The 27910-nt window shown below is 35.4% G+C and overlaps 6 protein-coding genes across 8 annotated transcripts; 2 read left to right on the top strand and 4 right to left on the bottom strand.

Moving 5' to 3' along the window:
- The first annotated feature begins 2030 nt into the window (after positions 1 to 2030).
- Positions 2031 to 2771, top strand: LOC18992353 (sterol 24-C-methyltransferase erg6). Its single transcript, XM_006415743.1, has one exon. It carries the CDS (start codon positions 2031 to 2033, stop codon positions 2769 to 2771), a length of 741 nt encoding a protein of 246 aa, XP_006415806.1.
- A 2482-nt stretch (positions 2772 to 5253) lies between these two features.
- On the bottom strand, positions 5254 to 7840 carry LOC18992352 (very-long-chain 3-oxoacyl-CoA reductase-like protein At1g24470). The gene is made up of 4 exons (XM_006415742.2): positions 7495 to 7840; positions 6700 to 6985; positions 5894 to 5963; positions 5254 to 5761 (listed from the first exon to the last, which is right to left on the bottom strand). Exons 1-4 carry the CDS (start codon positions 7814 to 7816, stop codon positions 5522 to 5524), a joined length of 918 nt encoding a protein of 305 aa, XP_006415805.1. The 5' UTR covers positions 7817 to 7840; the 3' UTR covers positions 5254 to 5521.
- A 966-nt stretch (positions 7841 to 8806) lies between these two features.
- LOC18992351 (thyroid receptor-interacting protein 11) lies at positions 8807 to 15712 on the bottom strand. Its single transcript, XM_024153252.1, has 8 exons — positions 15351 to 15712; positions 15097 to 15231; positions 11754 to 15002; positions 10625 to 11456; positions 9881 to 10530; positions 9508 to 9655; positions 9326 to 9407; positions 8807 to 9237 (listed from the first exon to the last, which is right to left on the bottom strand). The coding sequence occupies exons 1-8, from the start codon at positions 15450 to 15452 to the stop codon at positions 9135 to 9137; spliced, it is 5301 nt and encodes a 1766-aa protein (XP_024009020.1). The 5' UTR covers positions 15453 to 15712; the 3' UTR covers positions 8807 to 9134.
- Positions 15713 to 16321: 609 nt separating this feature from the next.
- LOC18992350 (protein NUCLEAR FUSION DEFECTIVE 2) lies at positions 16322 to 17802 on the bottom strand. Its single transcript, XM_006415740.2, has 3 exons — positions 17594 to 17802; positions 17430 to 17518; positions 16322 to 16907 (listed from the first exon to the last, which is right to left on the bottom strand). The coding sequence occupies exons 1-3, from the start codon at positions 17660 to 17662 to the stop codon at positions 16499 to 16501; spliced, it is 567 nt and encodes a 188-aa protein (XP_006415803.1). The 5' UTR covers positions 17663 to 17802; the 3' UTR covers positions 16322 to 16498.
- LOC18992349 lies at positions 17625 to 20123 on the bottom strand. Of its 3 annotated transcripts, none has more exons than XR_002898050.1 (4): positions 19807 to 20123; positions 19016 to 19371; positions 18384 to 18930; positions 17625 to 17740 (listed from the first exon to the last, which is right to left on the bottom strand). XR_002898050.1 is itself a non-coding variant. In XM_006415739.2 (4 exons), exons 1-4 carry the CDS (start codon positions 19884 to 19886, stop codon positions 18476 to 18478), a joined length of 759 nt encoding a protein of 252 aa, XP_006415802.1. In that variant the 5' UTR covers positions 19887 to 20113; the 3' UTR covers positions 18267 to 18475. The 3 variants fall into 3 exon arrangements, 2 of the variants coding, with proteins under 2 accessions (XP_006415802.1, XP_024008670.1); XM_006415739.2 differs by lacking the exon at positions 17625 to 17740 and having other exon boundaries at positions 18267 to 18930; positions 19016 to 19082; positions 19215 to 19371; positions 19807 to 20113; XM_024152902.1 differs by lacking the exon at positions 17625 to 17740 and having other exon boundaries at positions 18267 to 18930.
- Positions 20124 to 24394: 4271 nt separating this feature from the next.
- Positions 24395 to 27734, top strand: LOC18992348 (vinorine synthase). The gene is made up of 2 exons (XM_006415738.2): positions 24395 to 24486; positions 26255 to 27734. The coding sequence occupies exon 2, from the start codon at positions 26317 to 26319 to the stop codon at positions 27640 to 27642; it is 1326 nt and encodes a 441-aa protein (XP_006415801.1). The 5' UTR covers positions 24395 to 24486; positions 26255 to 26316; the 3' UTR covers positions 27643 to 27734.
- The last annotated feature ends 176 nt before the right edge of the window (positions 27735 to 27910 follow it).

Here is a 27910-nt window from a genome sequence, read left to right as displayed (position 1 = left end):
ATTAAGGGCTCCGGATGTAAACTTTATTTCAACGAAGTTCAATTTAAAAAAATACACACTATGCTTTTTTTTTATAACACACATTATCTATATATTTGGATATATGATCAAAACGTGGATCGAGGTAATGCCACATTTATGTACATTAAAAAAGATGTAATCATTCGATGACAACAAACTAAAACTAATATAAGAATATGCAAAGAGGTTCTAAATCCAATTGTTAGTGGTTAAGGAATGTTCAAAGTAATTATAGAATGGTTGACTTAGTTAGTAGACCGTATAGATGTTTGATGGGTCATCCGTTGTTGAAGCTATCAATCATACGTAATGTGGTACCGACTAAACCAAACCACGTTGGGAATTTGTTACACTAATTCGTACGACAGTGGTGCTCTAGTTTCTGAAAACCCATACGACAACTTTTCGGCTAATTATAATAAACAAATAGTTGTAAGTATATTAACATTTCAAATTATATCTTTGAAAAGTATCGGCCTTAAGCTGTTTAAGCAGATTACATTATTAATAGCCAGGCTAAAATATTTGACTTCAACTTAAACTTGTTTAAAGGTTTGGCTAATATGTTGTGTGTATGATTTCCAATTAACCTCTCCGGCTCTCCCTTTAATCTTTCTTTATGTTTTCTGTGTTTTATCTAATTTTTAATATATCTTTCAGGAAAATTATTAATCATTTTCAAAACAAAACATTACACAAATACAATTTTACAAATCTAGATAAATACTAACAATATATAAGGAAGAAAATTATTTGGGGTTATTTTAGAGATATATCATTTCTTCATATTATCTGAGACATAGTTAAATCTTTTTAAAACTTTAATTTCTTAAAAGAAATATTCGAAATGAGCTTGATAAAAAATGATAACCGAATAAACTTGTTGCTAATCTCATATCCTGTTGCTTTGGAATAGATGACGTACAGAACACACGCTTAATCGATTTAGATTATACTTGTTGATTATGAAAATTACTGATGATGTGGATTTGGAGAATCGCTTACTGATTTAGAATTGGGAATTTGGATGTACAGAAGTACTATTGCTAATCTGATTTTCTGTTGATCTAGAAAATAGAAGATACGCTTTATCGATTTTAGCCTTTTCTTGTTGATTATTAAAATTACCGATGATTTTGATTTGGGAATTTGTTTGGTGATTTGGAATTGAGAATTTGATATTTGTTAGCCATGATGGCTTTGTTATATCTTTTGTAAACAATTCCACTTTTAAGGAAGAGTAGTTTATCCATAAAATCTTGTTTGACCAAGAAAAAAAATCAAAAGTCGACTTACTTATTAGAGTTGTGATCGAAAGCGGTGTTGCCGCCCAAATTCTATATAGCATATGCTTCATATTTCTTTATTTTTTATATTTATTCAAGAAGGTAAGGATCTTATGTTGGGCTGGATACATATATCTCCAGCAAAAAATACATACTAATGATCTAGAGAAGTAAATAAATGGTCTACCTTGGCTTAATTTTATTTGATTTTTCATCCAAAGGGTTTACGTGACAAATTCCGACGAGAGATCAATTGTCGATTTACTTACGACAAACACACAAAAAGTTCGATTGATTTAACGTTAAAAAAAATCCCGATGAACTTGAAGAGACGGTATCATCCGAAATAGAGCATCCTGATTAATTAAAAATTATAATTTTCAAATTAAAAAAAAAAATCAAAATCAAAACGAAATATTATTCTGGTGAACCCATATCTTAGAAATTCATTGATATTGATAGACATGTTCTAATAGTTTAATTCCTGTTATTCATTTATTCTCTTAACTAATACTCATATTTATTTATATATTCTCCTCTTAACTAAATACTCTATCTTGAAATAAAAAAGTATTACCATTCCACACGTGTCATATATACATTGGCTATCATATTCTCAATTTGCCTTCAACTTCACCTTATTCTTTCCTTCATTTTCGATGAACATGTAGAAACTAGAAAGAGAGAGACTGAGAGGTTTTTGTTTAAGGAAAAAAAAAAAGAATGAAGCAATCAAAGACGGTTCTGAAATATCTCATCGTCTTTATCTTCCTCACCGTCCCTATCATCCTCTTCTTCTCTCTACAACAACAACAACACAAAACTTCTTTCACCGTCCAAAAAGATCTCATCAGGATCCGACCCGGTTACACGTCTTACGAATACTACATCCAACGACAGCTCAACAAGACGCTTAACCCTAGACTCCGAACGTTATGGATGACACGAGACTGGGACCGTAAGATCAAAGTGTTCTCAAGGTTCTTCCAAGATCTGAAACGTCAAAAACTCTTATCCAACGGCTCCAAATGTCTTTGCGTAGGAGCTCGAGTCGGGCAAGAAGTGGAGGCCCTGAAACGTGTGGGCGTAACCGACTCGGTCGGGATGGATCTTGTTCCGTATCCACCGTTGGTGGTCAAAGGAGACTTTCATCACCAGCCGTTCGATGATGAGACTTTTGATTTCGAGTTCTCCAACGTGTTCGATCATGCGCTTTACCCGGAGAAGTTTGTTGGAGAGATCGAACGGACTCTGAGGCCAGGAGGTTTATGTGTGTTACACGTGGCGCTTTCTACGCGGTCGGATAAGTATTCGGCGAACGATCTGTATAGTGTAGAGGCGTTGGTGAGGCTGTTCCGACGATCGGAGGTGGTTCATGTACGAAATGTCGACGGCTTCGGGTTGGATACGGAGGTCGTTTTTAGGAAGAAAACGGATTCATCATCAATCTTAGTCCGGTCTTGATTTTTTTTCTTTTTTGTGTTTAATTAGCATTTTATTGTGACTTTATTATGTCCCAATCGAAACATACAGAAGTGAGATAAGTGTTCTAAAAATTGAGCGTTTATATATTGTGTTCTACAATTGCGTGATTGTATTTTTAAGGTATTCTAGGTCGAACCTTAAGCCAAAACTAGAGGTTATTTGATATTTGTTGATAAAGTGTATAGTCGAGACCATTTCTAACTCGACCAATATTGGTAATCGGAGTTAAAGTAGTAGGTTACACATTGCTTGTTTGTTGTCCAAAGTTTTGAAAATGTTTCGACTATTAGGTTTACGATGAAACAACGAGGGAACCAGTGGCGGAGCCAAAAATATTTTTTATCGAGGTCAATACTAATGCATTATAAAAAATTAAACAAATTAAAATATTACTGTTGAAACAAAATGTTTAATATATTTTATTTATTAGTTTTGAATTATAAACAGAACTAAAATAATGTATTATTGCTATAAATCTTTTTTTAATGAAAGTACATATAAAAAGTTATAGAAATATATAATTTTATGTAAAACATACTAATAATTTCATATATATATATTTTTTTTTTCTGGAATACTGGTGAAACAAATCGGTATGATAAAAAAAATTCTTTTTAGAATGTTTACCTATCTTAAATGCATAGATAGTTTATTGTCTACATTAATTAAAAATTGATAAAAATGCAAAAACTATCCTGATACATGAAGTATTTAATGTAAATAGGAAAGAAAGGAAGAAAAAAATTTCATTTAAAAATTATGCAACCATGTGAAATCAAATAAAACAACAAAGAATTAATGGAAAAAAAAATTATGCAAACCAAGGATCTAACACCTAATCACCGGGGTCAGGTCTACATGTATTTAACCAAATGATCTACAAGCTACAGACTACATACATATGCAGACAAAATTTTATAAAACTCACAGGGGTCAATTGACCCCCCTCCTCCTTACCTAGCTCCGCCACTGGAGGGAACTATATATGTATCGAGAAAGCGGCTAACATTATTTCCATTTTTTTTATCATTCCATTTGAGTGATTTTATTCAACTTAATTTTGCATATACATTCTTTTTATGTATTTTTTTTCTAAACATTAGTTTCTTTTTCCTCTGGCACATAAAACATATATCACATGGCCCGTGTTTGACTTTTTGTATATTATCCTTGTTGGAGGAGATGTTGCCGATTGAAGACCATAGAGGCTTTTTTTTTTTTTTGTAGCAAAGAACAGATTGATCTAGAGAATAAGTGGTTCCTGCCTTCCTGGGCACATAAAACATATCTATCACAATACATGGCCCAGTTAAGAAAGAGTGACTTGTGAAGCTAAATGAACTTATAGAAGGAATGGTGACAATGTGACATAAATATATACATACTACCTCTAGAATGAAGGGTATTAGAGCAGATACATCAGTGAACCTCTAAATGGGGGTTCACCAAATTTAATATTATTATTTTTTAGGTTTAAGAGAAGAGGAAAATCTGTGTTCATTTTATGATCCATTGATGAACTTCTAATGAGGTTCATGTTGAATAAAAAATAATTATTTTTTGATCCATTACATAATTGATAAGTTTTGATCAAATAATACACCGATCAATTGAGAGTAAAAACAAAAATTTGAGAATGAAAAAAAAAACCAAATTGAAGATTCTGTAAATTGTTACCTGGTACGAATTGAGCTCCCCAAACTTGAAAAAAGAGCGTCCAAAAAGATTCCTTCAAATGAATCAGCTGCACCAAATCAAAAACTCAGAATCTCAAATGTCAAAATTTGATAATTGTTTTCAAAATTCAACAATTCGATAAAAGAATTGGATAATCCTTCATAAATAACTAGCTGGCCCGGGAATTGAGCTCCCCAAAACTGATTAAGCCATTCAATATCAATCAGCTCCACTAAATCAAAAACCCAGAAACTCCCTAGCAACAAAAAACCAAAAAAATGTGGAGGAGGAGAGAGCGACAAACAAATAAATTCTGGCCAATAGCTTTTTGACACATGGCGTAAGAGACGGGTTCGTTAAACTCTTCTCCAAGAGACGGGTTCACAGAAAATTAAGTTTATTTCATTTATTTTAATTAAAAACACCTATGTTTTTGTGCCCAAATTTGATTAAAACCCTGATGTACATGGTCTTAGTAGTTATAAGGATTCAAAGTAATGATGGTACTATTTTTAACAGTTTTACTAATACAAGTGAAGTATGTTTTTAATATAAAGTATACTCTCATTAATTTCTCTTGAAATTTGGGATCACAAAGTTTTCTGCCTAGGGTACTGCGGATGTGTTATATGCATTCATTCATTCAATAATATACATTCATTCACTCAATTATATACATTCATTCATATTTAACCTATGAAAATTTTTCCCATGACAGAAAAGAAAAAAAAAAACTGAAGCAAAAACAAATTTGTAATTTGGTCTGTGGACAAAACCGTTTAAGCTCATGGTATCAAAATGAAACGATAACAATCTTGAAAGATCTGAGTAACAAAAGAAACCTAGTTGAGTCACGAAAGAATAACAACTTGGAAAACTGAGAAGCACTAATTTTTCTTGGACTGCAAGTGAAAGAGCTTCCAATTTGCGGAAGAGTGCTATTTATGTAATATAGTTACTAAACAACCTACGAGAAAGAGTTCTTAGCAAAAGAAAGTAAACAGAGAATAAGTATAAATAGGTTTTAAGAGCTTAAAATATGATGAAGCTAATTAAGATAAACTTCTCCTACGAAGGCCGATAGAGAGACGCCAAGTATCAAGGAGTCTCTCTGGCAAAAGCCCGGCGAGAAACCACTGAAGGGAATGAGCCCAAAACGGCGAGCATCGTGATCCAATTCCGATCTGCTCAACTGCCGCTTTTGCGTAGACTTCCGGCGACGGTATAAAGAAGCTTGGTTTATCTATAGCTGCTACTTCTGACACCATCTTCGTTGCCACGTATAACGGTACCTGCCACATTAGTTTTACACATGCACGTGTCTGATGAGATTATTTTCTTATACGCATTATCTTGGCGAAATACAACAATATTATGTATGTAATTATAAGGTAGTTTTTATAGAAAAGAAAAGAAAAAAGTACCTGGCACTGGACGTCGATGCCAAAATGCTTATATTCCACATGTAGAGATGTTGATAGTTTATCAACATACCTGCATGCACGTGTTCGTTGATTCATCCATACGATATGAAAAACTAACATCATAAATTCCATAAAATAATTGAAAAAATGTATTATCAAATAACGCCAATATAAATAAAATGAAAAGTTTTTCCAAAGTACCAAAAATATTTTCATCAACTTGTGGACGATGAATAGAACTATATTCCTTTCAAATTGAAAACGTTGTTCTCAGTTTTATAAATAACTTACACTCTAAAACGTTTCTCGTGTGATTATTCATTAATACTATAAGCACCCACACCTAACTAATACATTGAAAAAGTTGAAATGCGCGTGTCGGGAAAGTTATACTTATACATAGACGTGGATGGAATCAATTAGAGAAGTTTGGATCGTTAAGGTCCACACATACTAATAAGCTTTGCATATTTATTATACAACTACTACCAACAATAGAAAGATCGTAATGGAAACCTTAATCTAATTCTATAACTCAAGAAACTTAATCTAAGCCTTAAACTTAATCTAAACCTTAAACTTAACCAAAATTCAATTCTCATCTTTTTAATATAATATTTTATTGAGCCACTTTTAGTAACACACTTACACTGATGTGAATTTTGTAATTCTCAAATGACTTAAAAACATATTTTGTGTTATTTTATTTATTAATAACCCTTCTTATATTTTTCTGAAGACCTCTAAAATGTTCATTAAACAGGAGAAAAAAAACTAAATGAAAAGTGAAAGTGGTAAGTCATTACGCTTTGGTGGCGGCGTAAATGGCGTACAGAGGATGAGAAGGAACAACAACGGCGGCGCCGGAGCTAATATTGACAATGGCTCCTCGGCGGCGGTGAAGCATTGGCCCGATGAGAGATCTTGTGACCCAAGTGGTGGCTTCAAGATTGACCCTCAGGATTTTGGTCCATGTGAGTTGGTCAACCTCGTGGAAGAACATGGCTCGTGGATAAGTTACCCCAACGTTGTTTATCAGAATCCCAACTTCAACGCCTTTGATCCCCTCCTCAATTACTCCAAATCCTCCTCCTGCACATTTTTGTTTTATTTCATCAACTACTCACAAACACATTGTTTAAAAAATATATCTATATTAACTCCTGACTACATTTCTTGAGTTTTTCGTATCATTTCCTGTTGTTGGTGTCCAAAACTTTTATTAGAATTCGAATAAGCTAACAAATATAGAAAAGTTATTTTCCAAGTTTAATCTTGTATATAAAGTGCATATATATATTTTAGTTCTGGCTATACTATGACAAATTCAAGTCTCTTCCAAACACACATACTATAAATTTGTAAGAGAAATTGCGTACTATATTTTTGCTGTATATGTATATATTTAGAATCATTTATTTCTGTTGAGTAATTGTATTTTTACCCTGGTTGTTGAAAGAGGAACAATTATGTAGAATTTAAATAATGTACTACTAGTATTTATATGCACACACAGACACACAATAAGTCAATGACTATGTATAGACTAGTCCTATAGGATTGACCAAAAACTGAAGTGAGGAAGGTGCATTAACTATTACCAGAGGAGAAGTCAAAGGGAATGATCTTGATCTTGATGTGAGGAAACTCTCGTTGGATATCATCGGAGACAGAAGCGAGCTTCGAAGGGTTTCTGCTGACTAGGATAAGGTTAAGACCGTGTTTGGCCAGCTCGTGAGCAAAGGCGCGTCCTATTCCGTCTGTGGCTCCGGTGACCATAGCCCACGAGCCGTAACGCTTGAGCCGCTTGGGGTTTGTGAGGAGGAATCTGGTGGTGAACCATTTCAGTAGAGGAAAAAATATTCTAAGGAGAGAGAGAAATCCTATAAAGCTTACGACATGGAGATGCCATGTTCTTTGCATGTTCTTCTTTCTGTTTTTTTTTTTTTTTTTCTGTCTGTTCTGGTTTTTTATTTGTTTGGTCATGAGATTTTGGCTTGGAGCTAACTCACTCTTTATTACGAAAATTAGAGCTGAGAGAAAGAGAGAGAGAGAGAGATTTATTTTTATCATTTTTATTTGCTGAATCTTAATTTTACACAAAAATGAGATGAAATTACAATAAATTGTGTAGCTTACAAGAAAAGCCCAAGTCAATGTCATCATACTATTTAGGATATATAGTTTATTAAAAAAAAGAAGAAATCAAACACTAAAAGTATGTCACAAAAAGTTAATGTACTCAAAATTTAAATACACACCAGGAAGAATATGATTCTTTAGGGAAATTGGTAGATTGGGGTTTCAGTGTTTCACTCAAAAGAACACTTTGCATTCAATTTGTGGTTGTGGACAGTTCCTCATGTTAAATTTAATGATTTGGTTCCATTGCAGCTTTTAGACATCAATTATAGTACTCAGCTAATTTTTCTCGTTTAGTCCAGCTAATTCGTCCATTCAAATCAAATTTTAAAAATCTCTTCCAAGATTTGTATTGTTTTTATCCATTTAATTAGATTCTAGCTTTGGACAATCATAGATGACCAAACAAAAAAAACTTATAATCTATCCCTGTCGGCTGTCGCCTCTATTGATTAAAGACCAACTTTTCTGGTTAGATAACAGTTAAACCTCTAAAAAAAAGTTTTTTCTAGCTAGATAGTAGTACAAGTTTTTTGCTTTTGGTTAGAGACAAACCCTAAATACGTCAATTCCAAAGCTCAATTTTTGGGAATAAAGAAAACGGAACAATTAATGAGTAGTAGGTAAGAGGAATGAAGTCTAGAAGTCACTGTCTCTCCTTCCAAAGTAATACTCATTAAAGAGACGAATTGTTTGCTTGCGGTAGATCATTGTATCATACTATCACATTAGAGAGCTTTTAGAAAAAAACTTTTTACAGTCATTCAAAACTTAACGTCGTTGCAGACGCAAAACTTTTCTTTCAAGTCACGTAACAAATGTTTCAGACAAACAACCACCTGTAATAAGTACTGAGTCCTAATCGAACATTCTAGGACTACGAAACTGAAGAACTAGAAGAAAAAGCTCGCTGATAATCGAGGCATTATTCATAATATATATACAAGACGACACCTATCATTCTCTGCTTACGGGTCGACAAAGAATGGGAAGAATATAAAAGAGATAGAGAGAGAAAGAGAGAGAGCACTATGTGTGTTTCTGTTGTGTGTAGTTTCATGCGAGAGAGACCTAATAGAAAAATCAATCACCCGTCTTGTTATAGGATGGAAGCTAGGAGCCACAGATGCAATAAGAGACTGTATACCATAACACCAAGCCTTGCTTGAGGACGGCTCATTAGTACTCTTCCACCTGAGACCCTGCATTTCAAGAAATCAAACCCGACGCTCAATAAGATAGACAATTTGGGACCATTTTCAGATCAGTTTGATATTAGCGAGTGTTTACCATATTCCATCGACCCGATCTGCTATTATCTTTCCTTGCGCTGGAATTAAACCAGACATGTTGAGAGACTTGAAGACATGTCCTGCATAAGAAAATAGATGTGTTTATTAAGATGAGTGAGCTTAGAGGCTCACGTCATAGTTGAGCAATAACTGAGGATACGTAGACGCCTCAGTTCTGACCTTTATCTTCATCTGTTTCGTTGTGGTTCATGAGATGCTCGGACTCTGAATCTATGTTGATTGAAAGATGATCCGTCGATCCTTTCCTCACCGTTCTCACTTGCGCTGCCGTAGGCACAGGTGATATTGATTTTTTCCCCAGGGCTCCCTGAGCACAAAACGTGTCCAGTCCAAATTTGAAGATCAGAACATAGCAAGAGACCGAAGCTAAATCATTGCTTTTAAGATATAATCAATAAAGCAGCTACATTATATAGTTTTAAGGTCATAACTTAGCCGCAGATAGAGTAAAAAAAATACCAGAATTATTGTGCAATAGATGGCATCCACAAGGGTCAATAATAGCCTGAAATAGCACAAGATTAAATTTTACCTTGTCCTCAATCTCGGATATCTCTGAGGTAGAAGGTGCTCTTGGTGCTTCGAAGATGCTCCTTTCATGAACGACATCAGGCTGAATGGCTTTGCTTTGAAGTTTATCCTCAAATTCTTTAACTTTTAATGATAATTTATCCACAAGTTTTTCGCTGCCAACTAACTTTAGACCAAGTTCTTGGGCCCTTGATTTTGAACTCTCTGACTCTAGGAGGAGGGAAGTTATTTTTCTTTCTAGTGCTTGTAAGAGTGTCCATGACTCGGAGAAGTCTAAGTCTACAACAGGATCATTGCCCGCCAATACACCCAGCAGTTTCTCCAAGCCAGATATTAGCTTGGACATTTCGTTATTTGCCTTAACTAACTCTAGCTCGGTTATACTTTCTGCTTCAGCCGCCTCCTTTAAACCTTGAATTTCAAGATCTTTTGCTGCCACGGTGGATTTGAGCTCTTTTTGTCCATATGATAAGAGGTCTATCTGATGCTGCATCTCAGTAACACTATCAACAATAGCAAATAGCTTCTTCACATCATATGGACTCTGTGGATCTAATTCATTGACCTGATCTACTGAAGGAACCTCAATACCATTTATCTTGTCAAAAAGGGCACGCATATCAGAAACTGAAATTGGGTTTTCCTTTGCTTCTGCGACTCCAAGAAACAGCACGTGACATTTCAGTAAAGTGGATAACATGTTAAGAAGATTTAAGGAACTGAGACGACAAAAGAAAAAAATTACCTTGCTCTTGCACCAACAGTTTATCAGATAATGTAGAAAGTTCCACCTCTTTTTCATGCCATTTCTCTTCTTCGGCTTTGAGATTTTCCAGCTGAAGTTTCAGATCTTCGCAAAACGCTTCCGTAGACGCCACCTTGGCCTCGGAACTTAAAACCTTAGTTTGGTTTAGATCTCTTTCTAACGCAACCTTATCTAGAGCGACAGATGCTTCTTTTAGTCTGTTCTCCATATCTCGGATTACAACAGCAGCTGCATTACTTGTTGTCTCAAAGAGCTTAAGAGTAGTACATGCCTTCTCTGTGGCAGAAGATAATTCTTTTACCCTCAGGGCGCATTCACTTACATGAAGCTCCTGTGGACGTTCAGTTAGCACAGTTTCACCACCGTTATCAGTTTCTTGGACTTGAATTAACTCTAGGAGGTCATTTTTCACTTCCACATGCAGTTTGCTGGAAGCCTCGCCACATACAGACATCAAAGATGACAAATCTTTTTGTAATGCAGATATAGTGTTTTCTTGTTCGCGAACAATATCTTCTGCACTCCTCACCTGTTCTTTCAGGGACTCATTATGACCCATGGCATTTATCACATCAGCCCTAGCTGCTGTCATATTTTCCATCAACGTTGCAATGCGAGTATCAATGGAAGTTGAGAAACTCTCAAAATCTTTCTCCAGTATTTCGTTTCTCAGCTTGACCCCCTCTGCGATTTTCCTAAGGTATGAAGAAATTTCGTCTTCATCAACTGCATTGCCTTTACTATTCTCCAGCTCTGTATCCACTGAGTCATCAAGACCACTCAACAAGGATTTTACCACAGTCGAATCATCCTGGAAATATGAACAGCGTCAAGAGTACAACTGGATAGATATATGTACTATTGAAAAATGTTTCACAGAATAATATTCATCATCTTATTTCCGGTAAATCAACTTCTACACAGAACAGATTCTAACTAGATGTGTGCATCCTTGGCAAAACAACAAATTATAGATCCCAATAGGATAAGGCATGTTTGAAACCAACAAATATGCAAATAGGAATGATGAAGGGAGATAGTAAACTGATGTGAAAAAGTCAACAAACAGAAGAAGTATTGATCTTGTAAGGTTCGAGAATACTGTTACCTCTGTAACGTTGTCCATTTCCCCTGCCAATCCCTTCACACCAAAATTTCTTATGATATCTCTTGCTATGACATCCATGTCTCTAAGACTCCTGAATTTCCTTTCAAGGAATTCATTCACCCTGGAAATTAGCCCTCCATCCTTCAGTAGCATCTGAAGATTGTCAAGATGAGCAATAATCTCCAAAGATTTGCTCTGTGAGTTTCCACTTGATCCAGCTAACTCTTCCATGCATACATTAAGTTTACTACTGAGAGTTGATATCTCGCCTTCAGCTTTCACCATTTCTCCTTGTAAGACAGAAAGACTATTTTCCGCCTTCATTAGTGCCTCCTCGAGGGATCCTATTGTCAAGGAAGAGTCGGCCATCTTGCTACGCTCGAACTCTACCTCATATTGAAGCTTCTCTAACTCATTCTTCAAATTTGTAGTAAGAACTTTGTCATCTTCAATTTGTCTGGACAGCGAATCCACGTTGCTTTCTGTCTGAGTAAGTGTTTCCTCAAGTGATTTTATGGTGCTATGTGCTTCAGTTAATTTGTTATTCTGATCTGAAACTTCTTCTTTCACTTTCTCTAGCTCCATCTCTGCACTAGCAGTACTGCTTTGGGCCTCTTCCTTTTCACTGATAATATCAGATATATTTCTTTCAGCCTGCATGAGTGCAGCTTCAAGTGTATTCCTGGTTGCACAAACTTCATCCAGTTCGCTAGCCAGAGAGGAGGCCTCTCCAACTGCTTTCTGCAGCTCAAGTTCAACATTTTCCTTAGCAGCTTGGACTTGTCTATTCTCCTCCGCAAGTCGATCGATGTTACGTTCTGCAGTAGACAAGGCATCCTCAACCAACTTCAAGGCTGTGTGGGTTTCTGCTAATTTACTGGCTAATGTACTGGCTTCTTCCTTTGCTTTTTCGAGTTCTTCTTGTTCCTCTGCTCTAGCATGCTGCACTTCCTTGAAGTATCCAGCAAGTCGGTCAATCTTTTCTGAAGAATCCTCAGTTGCTAGATCAACAGGGATACTCATAGTTTCAACTGATTTCATCACTTTCTGCAACAAAGTGTCATTCACAGATAAAGATTGCTTAAGTTGATCTCTTTCGTCTTTAATAGTAGCAAGCTCAGCCTCTAGCTCTTTTGTGCTCTCTAAGTCTCCCGATAACATGTTTATCTGATTCTTGTAGCTATCAGCCGTACCAGATAACTGCTGCAACTCGAGCATCAGCTTCTCGATTTCAGAGTTTTTCTCATCCAACTGAGTTTTTAACTTTTCCCTATCTTGGACAAGTCCCTTGCCTTTCTTGATAGCCATGGAAAGTTTGTCTCTGAGCAAAGCAGATTTCTCTTCTGATCGCTCAAGATCTGTCTCCAAAGCAACTTTTTCTTCTTTCACGAACTCAAGTTCTCGAGATACAGTTTTTAGCTCATTTGAGAGATCGCTCACCTGTAAACTAGCCAGCATTTCCTCTCCTAGCATTTCCTTGCAAAGTGACAACTCCAGATAACTCGTATAAAGGAGACTTTGCAATCTTTCATATAATTCTTCGTTGCCATAAGAACTGTCACTAGAGTCTCTGATTTGCTTTTCTATCTGTTCGAAGGATCTATCAACAAGCAAATTGATAGCTGAAGATGTATGATGTTCGACTCCTTCTGTCATCAAGCCAGAGGTTTCCACAAGTCTTCTCACAATTTCCTCTCTTTCCAAAGAGCCTCGCTCTGCAGTTTCCTCCATTTTCTTAAAACTGAAAGTTAAATCATCAAGTTCCTTTCTAATGTTATTCTTCTCCTCCATTTCTGCTGACAGAGACATGCTTAAGTTTTCGATCCGATATTGCAGGGCACTAACTTCATCCTTTGCCTGGAAAAATGATTCCCCAAGCCAAGTTAGGCGAGTTTCTAAGCTGGCTTGGGATATCTCCTCCGGTAAGTCAATGGAAAAGTTCATATCTTTTAATCTGTTGTATTCCAGGGAAACATTTTTGAGCTCCTTCCTCTCTTCTGCAAGTGACCTAACTTTTTCAATGATATCGAAAGATTGACCTTCGTCAGGTGTATCTTCTTGTGACAAGATGGTTTCAATATTTTCAATGATAGAGCTCCTTGACGATACCATTTCCTGATATGATGCAACCATAGCTTCGGATTTTACCAACTCACCTTTGATGAGTTCAGATTCATCAATTGCTGCTGACATCTCTTGTAGTTTTATCAAACACTCTTCAAGTTCTTTTGTTTGCCCAGCTAGAGACTGTTCCAACTCCTTCTTTGCTAGCTCATATGCTTCCACGGATACAGACTTATCATGCAATTCAGTATAGCATTTCTCAAGTTCATCTGTCTTTTCAGCTAACGATTGTTCCAGCTGCCTCTTCACTAATTCAGAAGATTCAAGGGCAATCTTCATCTCTTGTAATTCAGTCAACCTGTTCTCAAGCTCCATCGTTTTTTCAGATATTTGATGCTTCAGAGCATCTCGGTTCTGAACCAACGCCTTCCCCTTTGTTACAGCCATGCTGAGCTTTTCTTTCGTGTTACTACACCTTGTCTTTTCTTGCTCAAGCTCCGCCTTCATTTTTCCAGCTTCTGCACTCATCGACTCAATCATTTCCCTATCTCTGTTCACTTGTTCAACCAGTTTCCTATTTTCATCTTCTAGATGGCTAAGTCTTTCAGAAAGAACTGTTTCCTTCTGTTTGAGCTCAAGTAACTCAGAACAAGCAGCACCGAGAGCTGAACCAAAATCCTCTTGGAAACGAAGATCCAACTCATCCCTAGACAAACACTTCCTTAATTCATCAGCACCGTAGTAAAACTCAGTATACTTCGCACTTAAAAAGGAAACTCGGTTCTCCAGGTGAGCAAGCTTTTCGGTGACAGAAGAACCATACTGCAGCTCCTCTTGACCAAATACAGTACTAAGAGAAAACAGTATCCTATCTGTTGCAGCCTCAAGTTGCTCCTCGTTCTGTGCCTGATGTCCCGATTCGGAAACTGACTGTGACGAAGAAAGCTCTGAAATCTTTGTGGTGAGATCAGCAATCTCGTTGTCCTTCCCACTAATAATCCCACGAAGCTCCCTGAGTGCATCCTCATGCTGAATTCGCTCTGCCTCAGCAATTTTTAGAAACTTTGAGAACCGAGTGACAATTTCCACGGTGTTCCCATTTTCACCATTCAAATCAGTCTCACCAGACTGATTAATCTGTTCCTGCAACCCTGCAAGTTCCTTCTCCAACTCCTCCTTCTCATTCTGTATGGTAGAAAAACAAACATAAATGAACAAAACAAAGACCTTTCAATAATGAATGGGAAAATTTTCAAATTAACTTAAAAAAATCACAGACATTGATTTGATTTACAAGCTCTCCATTGTCATCATCATCATCTGTCGTCAGAGCGTCCTTGCTTGGTGTATCGAAATTCAACTCTTCAGGAGCATCAACAAACATATCTTCCTTACTGTCAACGAAAGCAGTTCCCTGCAAATACTAACCTCATTACAGCATACGAACAAACCACAAACGAGCATAAACAATTCGGACAAAAGAAAAAAAACACACAAGGAAATAACTCATTCAAGGTAAATTACAAATCTCACCTGGTCAGGATCAAGCTCCTGCCCATTTGACTCGCCATCATTCTCAATTCCATCAGTTACAGAATCAACCGAATCCTGCGGAAGATCATCATTCTCGTGCATTATCTAAATACGATTGCAACCCTTTTTCCCCGCTTTTCCAAACAGATCTAACCACGAATTCGGAGACAAGGGAGACCCTTAGAAGAAACTGAGAAGAGAGTCGAGAAAAGGAGGAAGGAGCTGTGTGAAACGGCTTTGCTTTGTTTTGTTACGGGTTTGAGTCGGAGATCAGCGAGGGAAGGAGAAGAGAGGAGGAAGAAGCTATTCAGGTAAGAGAAGCGTTGCAGCACGACCGACGCGGTGCGTTTTGTTTTCTCTTCCCTATCGTGTTTTCTTATTTTTCTTTTTGATTTTAATTTTTAATTGATATATATACAGTGGTGTTTTGTTTTGTATAATTATGTCGTGCCATTGAAGTGGGTGATGTGTTCCATCCAATAAGAAGCGTTCGCTTCCGTTTAAGAAATCCATTCACGTGACTTAATTAGAAACAGAGGGGATCACACACAAAAATCAGTCAAAGTAACATAAGACAAAATTAACATTTGCTAAACTATATTTTATCAGGTTTTTAAATCTATAAAATATTTATTTGCATAACTTATATGTTATATAATTTTTTAGCAATAAAATTTAATATTTGATTAAGTGGAGATATTTTCTTTTGTCAAATATAATGAAATGATGATGGAATTCCCAATTTCCTATGACTTGCTTCGTGCAGCACATGTAACACTTTGACTACAATGTGTCGCCATTTTCATAACATCTTCACAGCTGTTGATCCAGAAGTCTGCACATCTATCAAATTCTTAAAACACTTGCACATTTTCTACGGAGATGACAATAAAATTACAGATTTTCTAAACGTGCCATGTATCTTCTGAACACAAACTTAAACTAAATTTGTTTTGTTTAATCTGAGCCTCTTTAGTTAAAAGTTGAAACATTTCATTGCAGTGGGCATAGTCAAACGGTCCCTTACATCACTCATAACATCAACCAATATTTTGTTTTGGTCATCACACAGAAAAAAGAGAAAGCAAGCCTAAAAGTAGATTCTCATAGAACTTCCAAAGAAAAAACACAGACTTTAAAGCTCTAATTTACAACGTAGACACTAGTTTTCCAGCCCGATCTCCATGGACTTTCCAGAAAACCTTGATGGCCTCATCAACCATTCCAGAATCAGTAGCAATAGCTCCAAAGATTGCCCTAAAGCCAGCACAAACGATGGCCGAGTTTGATGCATCTGTCTTGGGAGAAACCCTAATTATCCTCTCCAAACCCAACCGGTTTCCGTCAAGAGCACATGAGGAATCCACATTTGCAACATCTGATATCAAATGAGCCAAAACTTTGGACGAGATATCGATATTTTTAGAGAGGAATTGAAGAGAGACTGAGGTTTCAATGATATGGGTTCCAAAGATACTCAGGGCTTTGTTGTTCTCTTGAGAGAAGGAAGCATGAGTCATAGCACGCCGAAGAAGGTTGGTGTTGTTAAACTCGTAGCTACACCAAAAAAAACAACAAAAAAAGGAGACAACTTTATAGATTTAGGGAGATGAAACTTGATGAGGAGATTTCTCTCTATGATTTTCTAGCCAAATCAGCTAAATGATTCAACTTTACTATTACAGATACGACTTATAACCAAAGCAACTTACAGCTCAGAGATGAGTAACCAAACCATCTTAAAGCTCAGTGATTCAACTTCATCATTAAAGAGATGATTTTTAGCTAAATCATCTTAAAGCTAAGTGATTGAACTTGATCATCACAGAGATGACTTTTAACCAAATCATCTTAAAGCTAAGTGATTCTACTTTAACATCACAGAGATACATCACGAGAGTATATGAATCGAATATAACATAGATTGTCAAATTCTAGAAACCTTAAATTCCCTAACTTTATCAGCAGAAGAAACGATCCTACAATACAGATTTAGGAACAAGTAAGCAACAATACGAGGATAAGAAGAAAAAAAGCCTCACACAGAGAAGGAGTGATAACAATAAGTAATAAATGTACCCAATGTGCTTCTGCAGAGTTGCAAGATCCGTTGCGAACGACGAGGAGATTGATTCGATCCTGAAGTTGGTTTCACTTGTTGCGCGGACCTCGAAGAAAGAAGAAACGGATCGTCACAAGAAACAAAGTTAGGGTTTTGGAGAGGAGAGGGAATTGAAAAATACCTGAGAAAATGAGGAGAAGATCCCGATAACGACGGCAATGAGAAGCAGAGTGAAACGATGAGTCACCATAGTTGGACCTTCTTGTTTCTTTCACCACCGACTGTAAAAAAACCGCTTATCTGTTCCTCAAGACTGAGACTTCACGATCTATCAAGAAAAGAAAAAACAATTGGGAATTTAAACAAATTTTAGGCTGTTCATATAGAGATAAACACATATATGACTGACTATAATATAAAATAAGACATTGCTTTGTTTTAGCTTTTTTTTTATTTATTATTCTGCCTTTATTTTAACTTTTTTCTTCTGTGGAATTTGTTCCATAGCTTGTTACTATTTTAAAAGTAAATAGATATTTTTATATTTCAAAATTTCAAACTTTACAAAGAAGTATCTCGGTCGACATTTAAAAAAAAAAACTAAGAAGAATGTCTAGATTATTGGGTTTAATAATCTTTGTTGTTAATTATCATTTCTTTCAATTGGCACCAACATTTTTGAAAGAAAACAAATTGTTGAAAATGATCTCGAATTTTCTTTTCGCTGTCTATAACTTACAAGCACACACTTAGCTACAAGTTCCGGTCAGTTACATTCTCACTTATTTGTGTCCAAACAAGTTCTACTAGATCTAATCTTGAAACATGCTTTGGCTGGCAAGAAGCTGGGAATGAATATGTAACCGAGATCATCTTTTCTCTTAATCTTTCATAACAAGGGAACACAATAATTATGACAATCTTATTATTATAATATCATAATCTAAAAACGAAGGGAAATAGTGGATCACCAGATTCTTATGTACACTTAGTTAAAGGTCTGGGATCTTTCCTCCTTCTGTACACCGACGTCGTCGTTGATGTGTTCCCGCCATTAAAATCATCATATCAAGTACTCGTTGTAGACTAAGAAGACAGCTTCGGGATAATCCTTTGGTAGGCTATTGATGTGGAGGTAAAACCGAAGAAGATCCTCTTTGGTCACTGTCTCTGGATCAACAACATCTTCATCGCAAGTCAGCACCCACAGATCCTCTGAGTTCACTCTCTTGATGCTGCCACGACAGAACGGGCAAGACTCCGACTTTGTGTTCCAGTTCCGGTAACATTTGATGCACATGGCATGGCAACAATTAGGCAACACCATTTTGGTGCAAGGCTCTAAGCAAATCCCGCACTCGTCTTCTCTTTCCAAGTCAATGCTGCTGCTCAAGAATCTGTTTCCTTCAATGTCATACTTCCTCTTGGTGATGGCTTTTGGATTTGGATACCACAAGCTGTCGTTGGCTAAGTCAGCAAAGTTGATATGAAGTCGCTCGAGTGATGGTAATATAACACCTGCACTTAGCCAAACGACCTGTTCTATAAGATTGAGCTAATAGTCCAAAACACACAAAAGCATCAAAAAGGGCTCAAGTCTTACCGTAAAACTCCCTAATTGTGGCTTTCCTTCCGTACCTGGATAGATTCCACCTCCCATCAGCACGTACCTGTACAAGACAAAGAAGACGCCTATAAAACAAAACAAGCCAAGAGGAAAGCAAGGAAACAATCAGGGAATCTACCAATTCACACACACACACGCAAGCAGGCGTAAACAGAGATATATAATTGGTAAGAACCTTGTATATGAGTATGTGGAAGAAATCAAAATATCTTGGAAGCAGACATGAGAAATCCATCCATTGTAGCAAGAAGATGAAGAATGGAGCCAAATTGCTGCACACCAATTTCATCTGAAGACGCACACCGCTCTTTCCCATAGGAATCGCAGCAGCCCTGATTCAATTTTGACACTAATCAGTTACTACTACACTTCTCTTTACACACAAAGAAAAAAACATATTCTTCATACAACATATTCCTCGAGACCAGACCACACAGATACTAAAGCTTTGCAATTTGTCGACCTTTTCTGAAAAGTTTTGACTTTTCTGTAATAATAATCCAAGTTCATGACTAGAGACTGAGAATGAACTTTTGGTGGATATGCATCAAACTAGAGGAGAACATTGAAGAAGGATATAGAGCAGAGAAATGAAAAACCCCTAAGTGGGTTTCGGCTAATTCAATTCCTCAATCATCGAAGCGTCAAGGTGAACAATTTTCACGCCAATTATGTTAATTGATCATCAAAACCCTAAACCGATAGAAAAAATCAGAAACCAAACTATAAAAATTGAAACGAAACCCAGATAGAAACCGATGACTCACAGTCCATTGGCGTGCTCTATGTCAGCCTCCAGAATCTTCAAAGAGTCCATGTAAGAAGACTTAGTCAACTGATAATACATATTTCCTTTCCTAAATCCCTAATCCCTTCTCTCTTTTCTCCCAGCGAAGAGATAATTGCAAAAGAACGAGACAAGAAGAAGAACAGGAAGAGAAGAGAAGAGAAGAGAATCCAAAGTTTGGCTATTGAAACAGACAATCCTTAGAACCCGATGAACAAACGAAATGGACACAGAGACGTCTGCTTTTCTCCTCGTCTATATCTCTTCGGTTTTGTAAATTTCTAGAAAGAACAAAAAAAAGATTGGAAGAAAAAAAAGCGACTTTTCGCTCTTGATGATATTTTGCGGCCAGAGAAAGAGACAGACTTCGTGAAAGCCAAGGAAAATATAAATTAAAAATAAGAAAAATCTTATCTCGTTTTTCACAAAACTTTAATTTTGGTATTCTGTTACAGTGAGATGAGAAAATGTTGTAATGTGGAATGGATGATGCGATAATGAGTGTGTTGTATTAATGTATGAGAAATAGCTTTTGTTCTTATCTATAAACATTATATGCTTTCTGTTGGGGGGTCTCCCTTACCAAATTGGTGTTTTTTTTTCTTTTAATCAAACTTCTTATAATAAAGTATAAGTCTTCAATATATCTGTGACCTGTCAAAACCAGCATTATTTCCAGTTTTCTTATGTTAATTATGGGAATCATTGTACTATTAAGGTTTTGATTTTGTAGTTATCTGTTTTTGTTTTTTCTATCTGATTTTGTGATTTACCATTCCAAATTTGTGAGTATACACATTGGGACATATATCTCAAGGATTTGTATTTGTATCATTACTTTGTTCTTATCTAGATTTAATTTCGTTGACCAAAACAAGATTTTATGAGAACAAATTAAGAAACAATTATGTACAATCTGTTTCTTGATTAGCTTTTGTAATATTTAAGTTTTCTAAAATCAGTGCGAAGAAAATACCTCATCCAAAACCCACGGACAAATTTTAAGACTCACCGCAGTCAGCGTAACAAGCACTTAAGAACAACAATTAAAATAATAATCTCCTTTTAACATTTCAGAAGGTTTTTTTTTACCAATAACATTTCAGAAGTTTGTACGTTGTCTATTGAGTATAGTGGATAATCCTTATTAATTAAGTCCTTTGAATAATCAGTTCAGATATAATCCTTTGAACATGACGTTGATCGTGTCGAGAACTGAGATACGTGTAACTCAACGAAAACCCTAAGTTTTCGTTTTTGTAAGTTATACATTAAAATTTCTATAAATTAATAATGTTGGAATTACAATATTTTATTAATTTATTGATATAAAAATTAATCTGAAAAACTAATTTAAAATTTAAAAAATATATTAATTTATCGAAATATTAATTTATCGAATATTAATTTATAGAGGTTATACTATAGTTTTAATTTTTAATCGTTATTACTGTTCTCGTGGAAAACAAAAAGTACAAACTAATCTCTCTACAGCTGCTAGAATCTTTTCCAGCCTTAAAATGATAAATGATTATTATAAGTAGTAATTTGAAATTATGATTTAATATTTTACTGGCAAACAGAAAACCACCAAAGTTGCACCACACGTATTTATTTACTAGTGTTATTTCCCGTGCTACGCTTAGAAATATTTTTGCCTAACAATAAAATGAAATTTACATAACTAAAACATTTACATGTATAAAAATTACTTTCTTATCAGAAGGAGGTGAGTATACATAAAACATTATAACACTTATCATTGATTATAACAAAATATTTAAAAATTAAGTTACATTTGTATTAAAGAGTGTTATATATCTCCATGTTTTCTTGCGATATCAGTATAACAAATCGAGCTCCATCAAATCGAGCTCCATGGAAGAATTTGATAGCCGAGAGAATATGTAATGGACCTTCATCAAATCAGTAATGTTTATAAGATACAACTATCTATTTTATATTACAAATTATCTGAAAACTTTTGTGATAGCTGAGAGTAAATATGTAATAGATTGTAACGAAATCAAAATAAAAATACATGGGAAAGAGCAAAGCGTTTACCTCAAATCAGTGAGAATTTGTATAGATTATGAAGGGCTTTTGGATATAGACTCATTACTCATATAAATAAAACATAAACAAAATTAAGTTTGGGAAGATGTCAATTTTTGTTTATAGAAGAGATGTCGAAGTTTGTCCCTAAATATTTGTTGACATCGGAAAAATAGTAGCAGAAACAGAATATAAACATTGAAGAGAACAGTTATCTTATTTTTCGGAGAAAGAGAAGATCATGAGAGATAACCACAATGATCATGGAAAAGAAGATGATCATAGAGAAGAAATATTACACGTGTAACTTTCAGTTTTGATCATAAAGATAATATTAAAATCTACGTTTTCTTTAATTTTTTTTTGTTTTGTCAATTTTATTTATTTTGATCATTTACTACATATCATCATATAATTGGTGAAGTGACTTGTACCATATAATTGGTGAAATGACTTGTATTTTACTAATATAAGGATTTCAAAAAAGTCTAAAATTATAGGAGTAGCACCAATAGTTATTTTCGTATGAAGTTTCCCATTATAAAGAAAAACGAATATTAACGACAGAGTTGACACTTTGTTAGTTTCTTGGAGAGAAATGTCGTATAACTGCACTTATATATGTTGTTTATTGTCCACTCTAATCATCACTTATGTAATTGCATTGTATTCTCTTTGTTTCCTATGTCTTTTTTAATGTGATAATAATTTCTAAATCAATAAAGATGCATGTTAAAAGGAAGAAAACGAATTTTGACAACCTAAAACGAAGAATAACGCTTACTATTGCTGTACTGATTGAAAATCAAAGTTCTCTTTATCAATGAAAGCCTTTTAGTTTATAAAGTCAAAAGGTATAATTTCATCAACTAAAATAAGTACAAGTTTTTTTTCATGCGATTTGTGTTTTACATGGATATTTTGAGGTTGTTCCCTTTTGAAATGATGGTTTGTTGATGAGCTCACGTTTGATGAAGGCTTTTGAAAATTTATTACTGTGGTTTTTTTTATTACAGATTTAGAGGTTATGGGCATCTTAAAGAGATAATCTATTTTTGAGCATCTCAAAGAGAGTTTTGCTTTCCAACGGTAATCTTAATTAAATAAAATCGTTAAAAACAAATTTATACTATAGTCCCGATTTTTTTATCATAATTAACTAAAATCATGCCAAAATAATAATTAACTACAAAACACATATTGCAAATAAAATCATGAATCCTCCAAATTTATAATTTTGAGATATCTCTTGAAGTTATAAGATGTCTTCTGGAAATGTTTTAAGGCCATGTCCAGAATTAGAATATGTTATTTGACTCCGTCTTACATATCACTCAATCATGTAATTTCTAGGTGTTTTTTTTTGCTAATTGTAATTTATAGGTGTTGTTTTGATGTTTTCTAATCAAGCTAGCAATCTTTGGTATCTAATAATGTAATTATTAAAAAATTGTTTCTATAGAATACGATCATTATTCTTATTAGTTCTCAATGATCAAATTAGTTCAAAGCAGACGAATAACCCTATATAAGGTTAAAGAATGAGACTTTGGAATAATTCGTACCCTAATTTTCAATTCAAAAATAGAATTGAAGTAATCAAGTTTCTACCTAATGGATCCATTGACTTGGAAAAGTGGAATCTAAGACCACAAATGAAACCTTATGTTATAACTCGCTCTAAACTAAAGAGCCAAATAAATAAATTGAGCTAAAAGGAATAATCAAATGTTTACGGTAAAGATCGTCGACCACCAACCCCAACTATATATGTTAATGATGATGTTGGGATTTAATTAATAGTTCTTGAACCATCTCCAACCCACTTTTATGTTTTGGAAAATCTATTCCACTGGCACTTTCAGATTATCCTGTATATTTAGTATATTTTTTTTTTCATGCTTTTTCCCTCTATACACACACACATAAAACACATTCCACTTGATTATCAATATATTCATGATCAGATTTAAGCAAGATCTCTACGATGACAATATATATCCAGCAAATTCAATTGTTCGATGCTCACAAAACCTTTCGCTGGAACACCTTTCAAAGACATTTGAAACATAATTAAAATAAAAGAAACGTTCCAAAAAAAAAAAAGGGAAAACGACATATTTCCCACGACAACTTTTATATAGTTGTAGATCTCCGTAAAGTTTCAAACTCATCGTATATCTTCATTTTTGAATTTTTGTCAACCCGTTTCCCCATTATTATGTATTTCGGATCATATTTACCCACAAACCAGGTAAACCATAATTAAATAGGATTTACTGTTTACCAATCAAAAGTTAACCATTTAAAAACCCAACTAAACCAAATTTGACCCGATTAAGCTTGTTAACCATGATTTGACCCGATTTAAAAACATTTGACCCGAGTTAAAAAAAAACCCTCCCCACATCAAACCTGACTCAATTTTAACCCGACAAAAAAACCCCAAATCAAACCCGACTCAATTTTGACCCGACTTAAAAATCCCCAAATTGACCACTCAATCCCTAAATCGCGAAAAACCTTAACTCTCTTAAAAAATCCCCAAATTGAAATCGCGAAGAAAATCCCCAAATCGAACCCACATAACTTCATTTAGCGAAAGGTATGTTGTTATTTCTATTTCATTTAAGATTTTGATTTATGGTTTTAGGGTTTGCGTTTTTGATTTCTTTGGATATTTCGAGCTGGATTGCGATTTTGATTTCGATTTCTGGGTTTAGAGAGGGCAAATCTGATTTCTGGGTTTAGTGATTGCGATTTTTATTTCTGGGTTTCACCAGCTGCTCGTTTTTTCTGGGTTTGTCTTATATCTTCCTTCCTCTTTTTGTAACCTTCATCAACCAACACACATCGATATTTTAGCAAAATGAAGTTCTAAAGCTGATAAACTATGAAATTAAGCATCCAATGATCGAAATAAGACAACAAAACCTACCCTAAACCCAGAATTTCAATCGCTTTTGAAGTCCCCACGAATTGACCAAATCGAAATTCTAGGGTTCATACACGATTTGGGAATTTAACAGCTTCATCGCGTCGGGTCGGGTCCCCGAAAAGAATCAGATGGGTCGGGTTTTAAATGAGGTTCGGTCTATGGTTAAGTTGGTTTAGTTGGTTTAAGTGATTTCCCATCAGGTTTGCTTTGCAAACCGTCAAAATCATGGTATATAGGAAAACGGGTTGATAAAAGTTCAAAAATAGGGATATACGACGAATTTGAAACTTTGCGGGGATTTACAACTATATATACGAAAGTTGCCGTGGGAAATACGTCGTTTTCCAAAAAAAAACAAGATTGAAATTACTAAAGTTCCTCCATATTGAAGAGGCATCTAAATGTATGTTAAGGATTTAATTGTAATTATCAAATCTCTAATCTTGAAAGAAAGAGTACAATTGAGTTTCACATTCCACACGTCAGACGTTACTCGCAATGCAAACAAAAATTACAAAAAAGAAACTAAACGTACTTGCAATATTCTAGATCCTAAAAGGCTAAAAGTAAAGAAACAAAATGGTAATAGAGAAAAATTAGTGAAACTAGCAACTGTTTATCAGGGGCCATGCATGTGCTCTTATATCATGTTGGCCATAATTTTCTTAGCGAAATTTTGTTTTTTTCGAAAATATGAAACAATGTGTTAGAAAAATTATGGGTCTTGTGAAAAGCACTCTTGGCCCCGCCTATATCCACCATGCTCGCTGATATCCACTGGAACTTTTTCACCGCATGGTAGTTCTTTTTTTTGCTAAACAAACTGCATGATAGTTCTAAGTTCTAGCTAATAGCAAACTAAAATGTTGTGTCAAAATATATTTGTGAGTTAAATAAACGTTTTTAAGGCATCCCATCGACGGCAAAAAGAGTACGGATAGAGGTTATTTACAGCCCGCATTAACGGCACTATCAAAAATCTACATCCTCGTGTCAATCGGGTTAAAAAAAAAGAATCCAGGTGTTAGTTTTAACTGAAGACATGATCTTTTTTAGTAAAGTTTAATATAATTTGCATAAATTTGATTTTACAAATTCATAAAACTCTGCACCAGTATACAGATTCCAAATGGAAAAAAAACTTGTTAAAAACACGAATACAAACTTTAATGCATGTTGCAGCTAGAAGTTGAATCTGGACGCATCATCGAAATTAATAATTAACGGGGCCGGGCAACCCAACCTCCCCCACTGACTTTAAGTCTTTGATAATGTTTTTTTTTTTTTTTTGGATGAGTCTTTGTTAATGTTAAACAGAACAATGCAGCTAATTTATGTTGTGTAAATTTCTTGTCCGCTTATGTCTACTTGTTATCCGTGTCTAACCACTATGAAGTGTTATTATGTCTAACCACTATGAAGTGTTATTATGCAGGACCATCTCAAATTTTGCATATATAACCATCATGAGTCTTCTCATAAGGCATCAAAACAAAAATGGAGCTTGAGATCACGGTGACTTCTCAGGAACTCATCAAGCCTTCTTCTCTTAGCATTAATCATCTTCCTTACCACTATCTCTCTTTCCTTGATCAAATTGCTCCTTCCTTTTTCATGCCTTTCCTTTTCTTTTACCACAACAAGCGGAATCTCTCAGACAGAGAACGAGCTGATCACATCAAGAGTTCTTTGTCTAAAATATTGAATCTCTTTTACCCCTTGGCAGGACGAATCAAGAACTCGGGTAACGTTGTTCTGTGCAACGATGTGGGTGTGTCTTTCGTTGAAGCCAAAGCCGGTTGCAACATGTCACAGATTCTAGAAAACCCTAATCCCTATGAACTCGACATGTTCCTCCCTTTCAAGTTTGACGAAGTGGGTGACGTGCCTCTCAAGATTCAGCTCACTTTCTTTGAATGCGGCGGCTTAGCTCTCGGTATAGGCCTCTGCCATAAACTCTGCGATGCCATGTCCGGTCTCATTTTCATCAGAAGTTGGGCAGCTTTTGCTCGCGGACACACTGATGAAATCGTCACTCCTTCTTTTGATATGGCCAAGATGTTTCCTCCACGCGGCACGGAAGAGTTAAACATGGCTACAAGTATCACGAACGAGAACATGGTCACCAGACGCTTCGTGTTCTCGAAATCCTCTGTTGAATCTTTAAGAGCCAGATTCAGTGGAAACAAGAAGTTTCGCGCCACACGTGTTGAGGCCCTATCTGCATTCCTATGGAGCCGTTTCGTGGCTACAATAAACCGAGATGGTAAAACCGAAAAGATATATACATTGAAACATACGGTGAACTTGCGTAGAAAAGCAGATCCGTTCATACCAGATCACATGTTTGGGAACATACGGAGTTTCTCAGTTACTGTACCTAAGATGATAATCAATGAAGATGACGACGAATCAAAGCCTTCTCTTGTGGAGCAGATTAGAGAGGATATCAGAAAGATTGACGCAAAGCACGTGAAGAAAATTCAAGAAGATAGCAGAGCACACCTTGAGTTTCAAAACAGACAAGTTTCAGGTTTCGTCAAAGGAGAGATTGTGCCTTTGAGCTTCACGAGCCTCTGCAACTTTCCAGTGTATGAGGCAGATTTCGGATGGGGAAAGCCTTTGTGGCTTGGCTCTACTAGAAGGAACCGCAAAAATCAGGTTGTTTTCATCGATACTAAGGAAGGTGGTGGCATAGAAGCTTGGATCAACCTTGACCAGAACGATATGTCTATGCTTGAATCCGATGGGGAATTGCTTCGTTATGTCTCTTCAAACCCAAGTGTGAATGTCTCTGCATCTCGAGAAACATGTAATCAATAAGTTGTTTAATTTCCAGTGAGTTTGAGTTTGTTTTTTTTTATTTTGACTTTGTCTACTTGTGCCTCTCTTTTAATAAATTTATAGTTGCATGGAAACATATTTGAGCATAAAATAATATCTAAGACACCTTATATTTTGAAATAAAAGGAGTAATATATTTAGCAAATAATTTTTGTTTTCTATTCCGATGTGAGCTAAAAAATTGATATCCCAACATTAAGTGTTTTTTTTTTTTTTTTTTTTTTTGTAAGAAGCTCTGAAAACATAA

Source organism: Eutrema salsugineum, unplaced genomic scaffold (genome assembly GCF_000478725.1).
Source record: "Eutrema salsugineum unplaced genomic scaffold, Eutsalg1_0 scaffold_5, whole genome shotgun sequence".
NCBI classification, from domain to species: Eukaryota; Viridiplantae; Streptophyta; class Magnoliopsida; order Brassicales; family Brassicaceae; genus Eutrema; species Eutrema salsugineum.
Note: the sequence above shows the minus strand (reverse complement) of the source record. Positions and strands in the feature narration are given on the sequence as shown.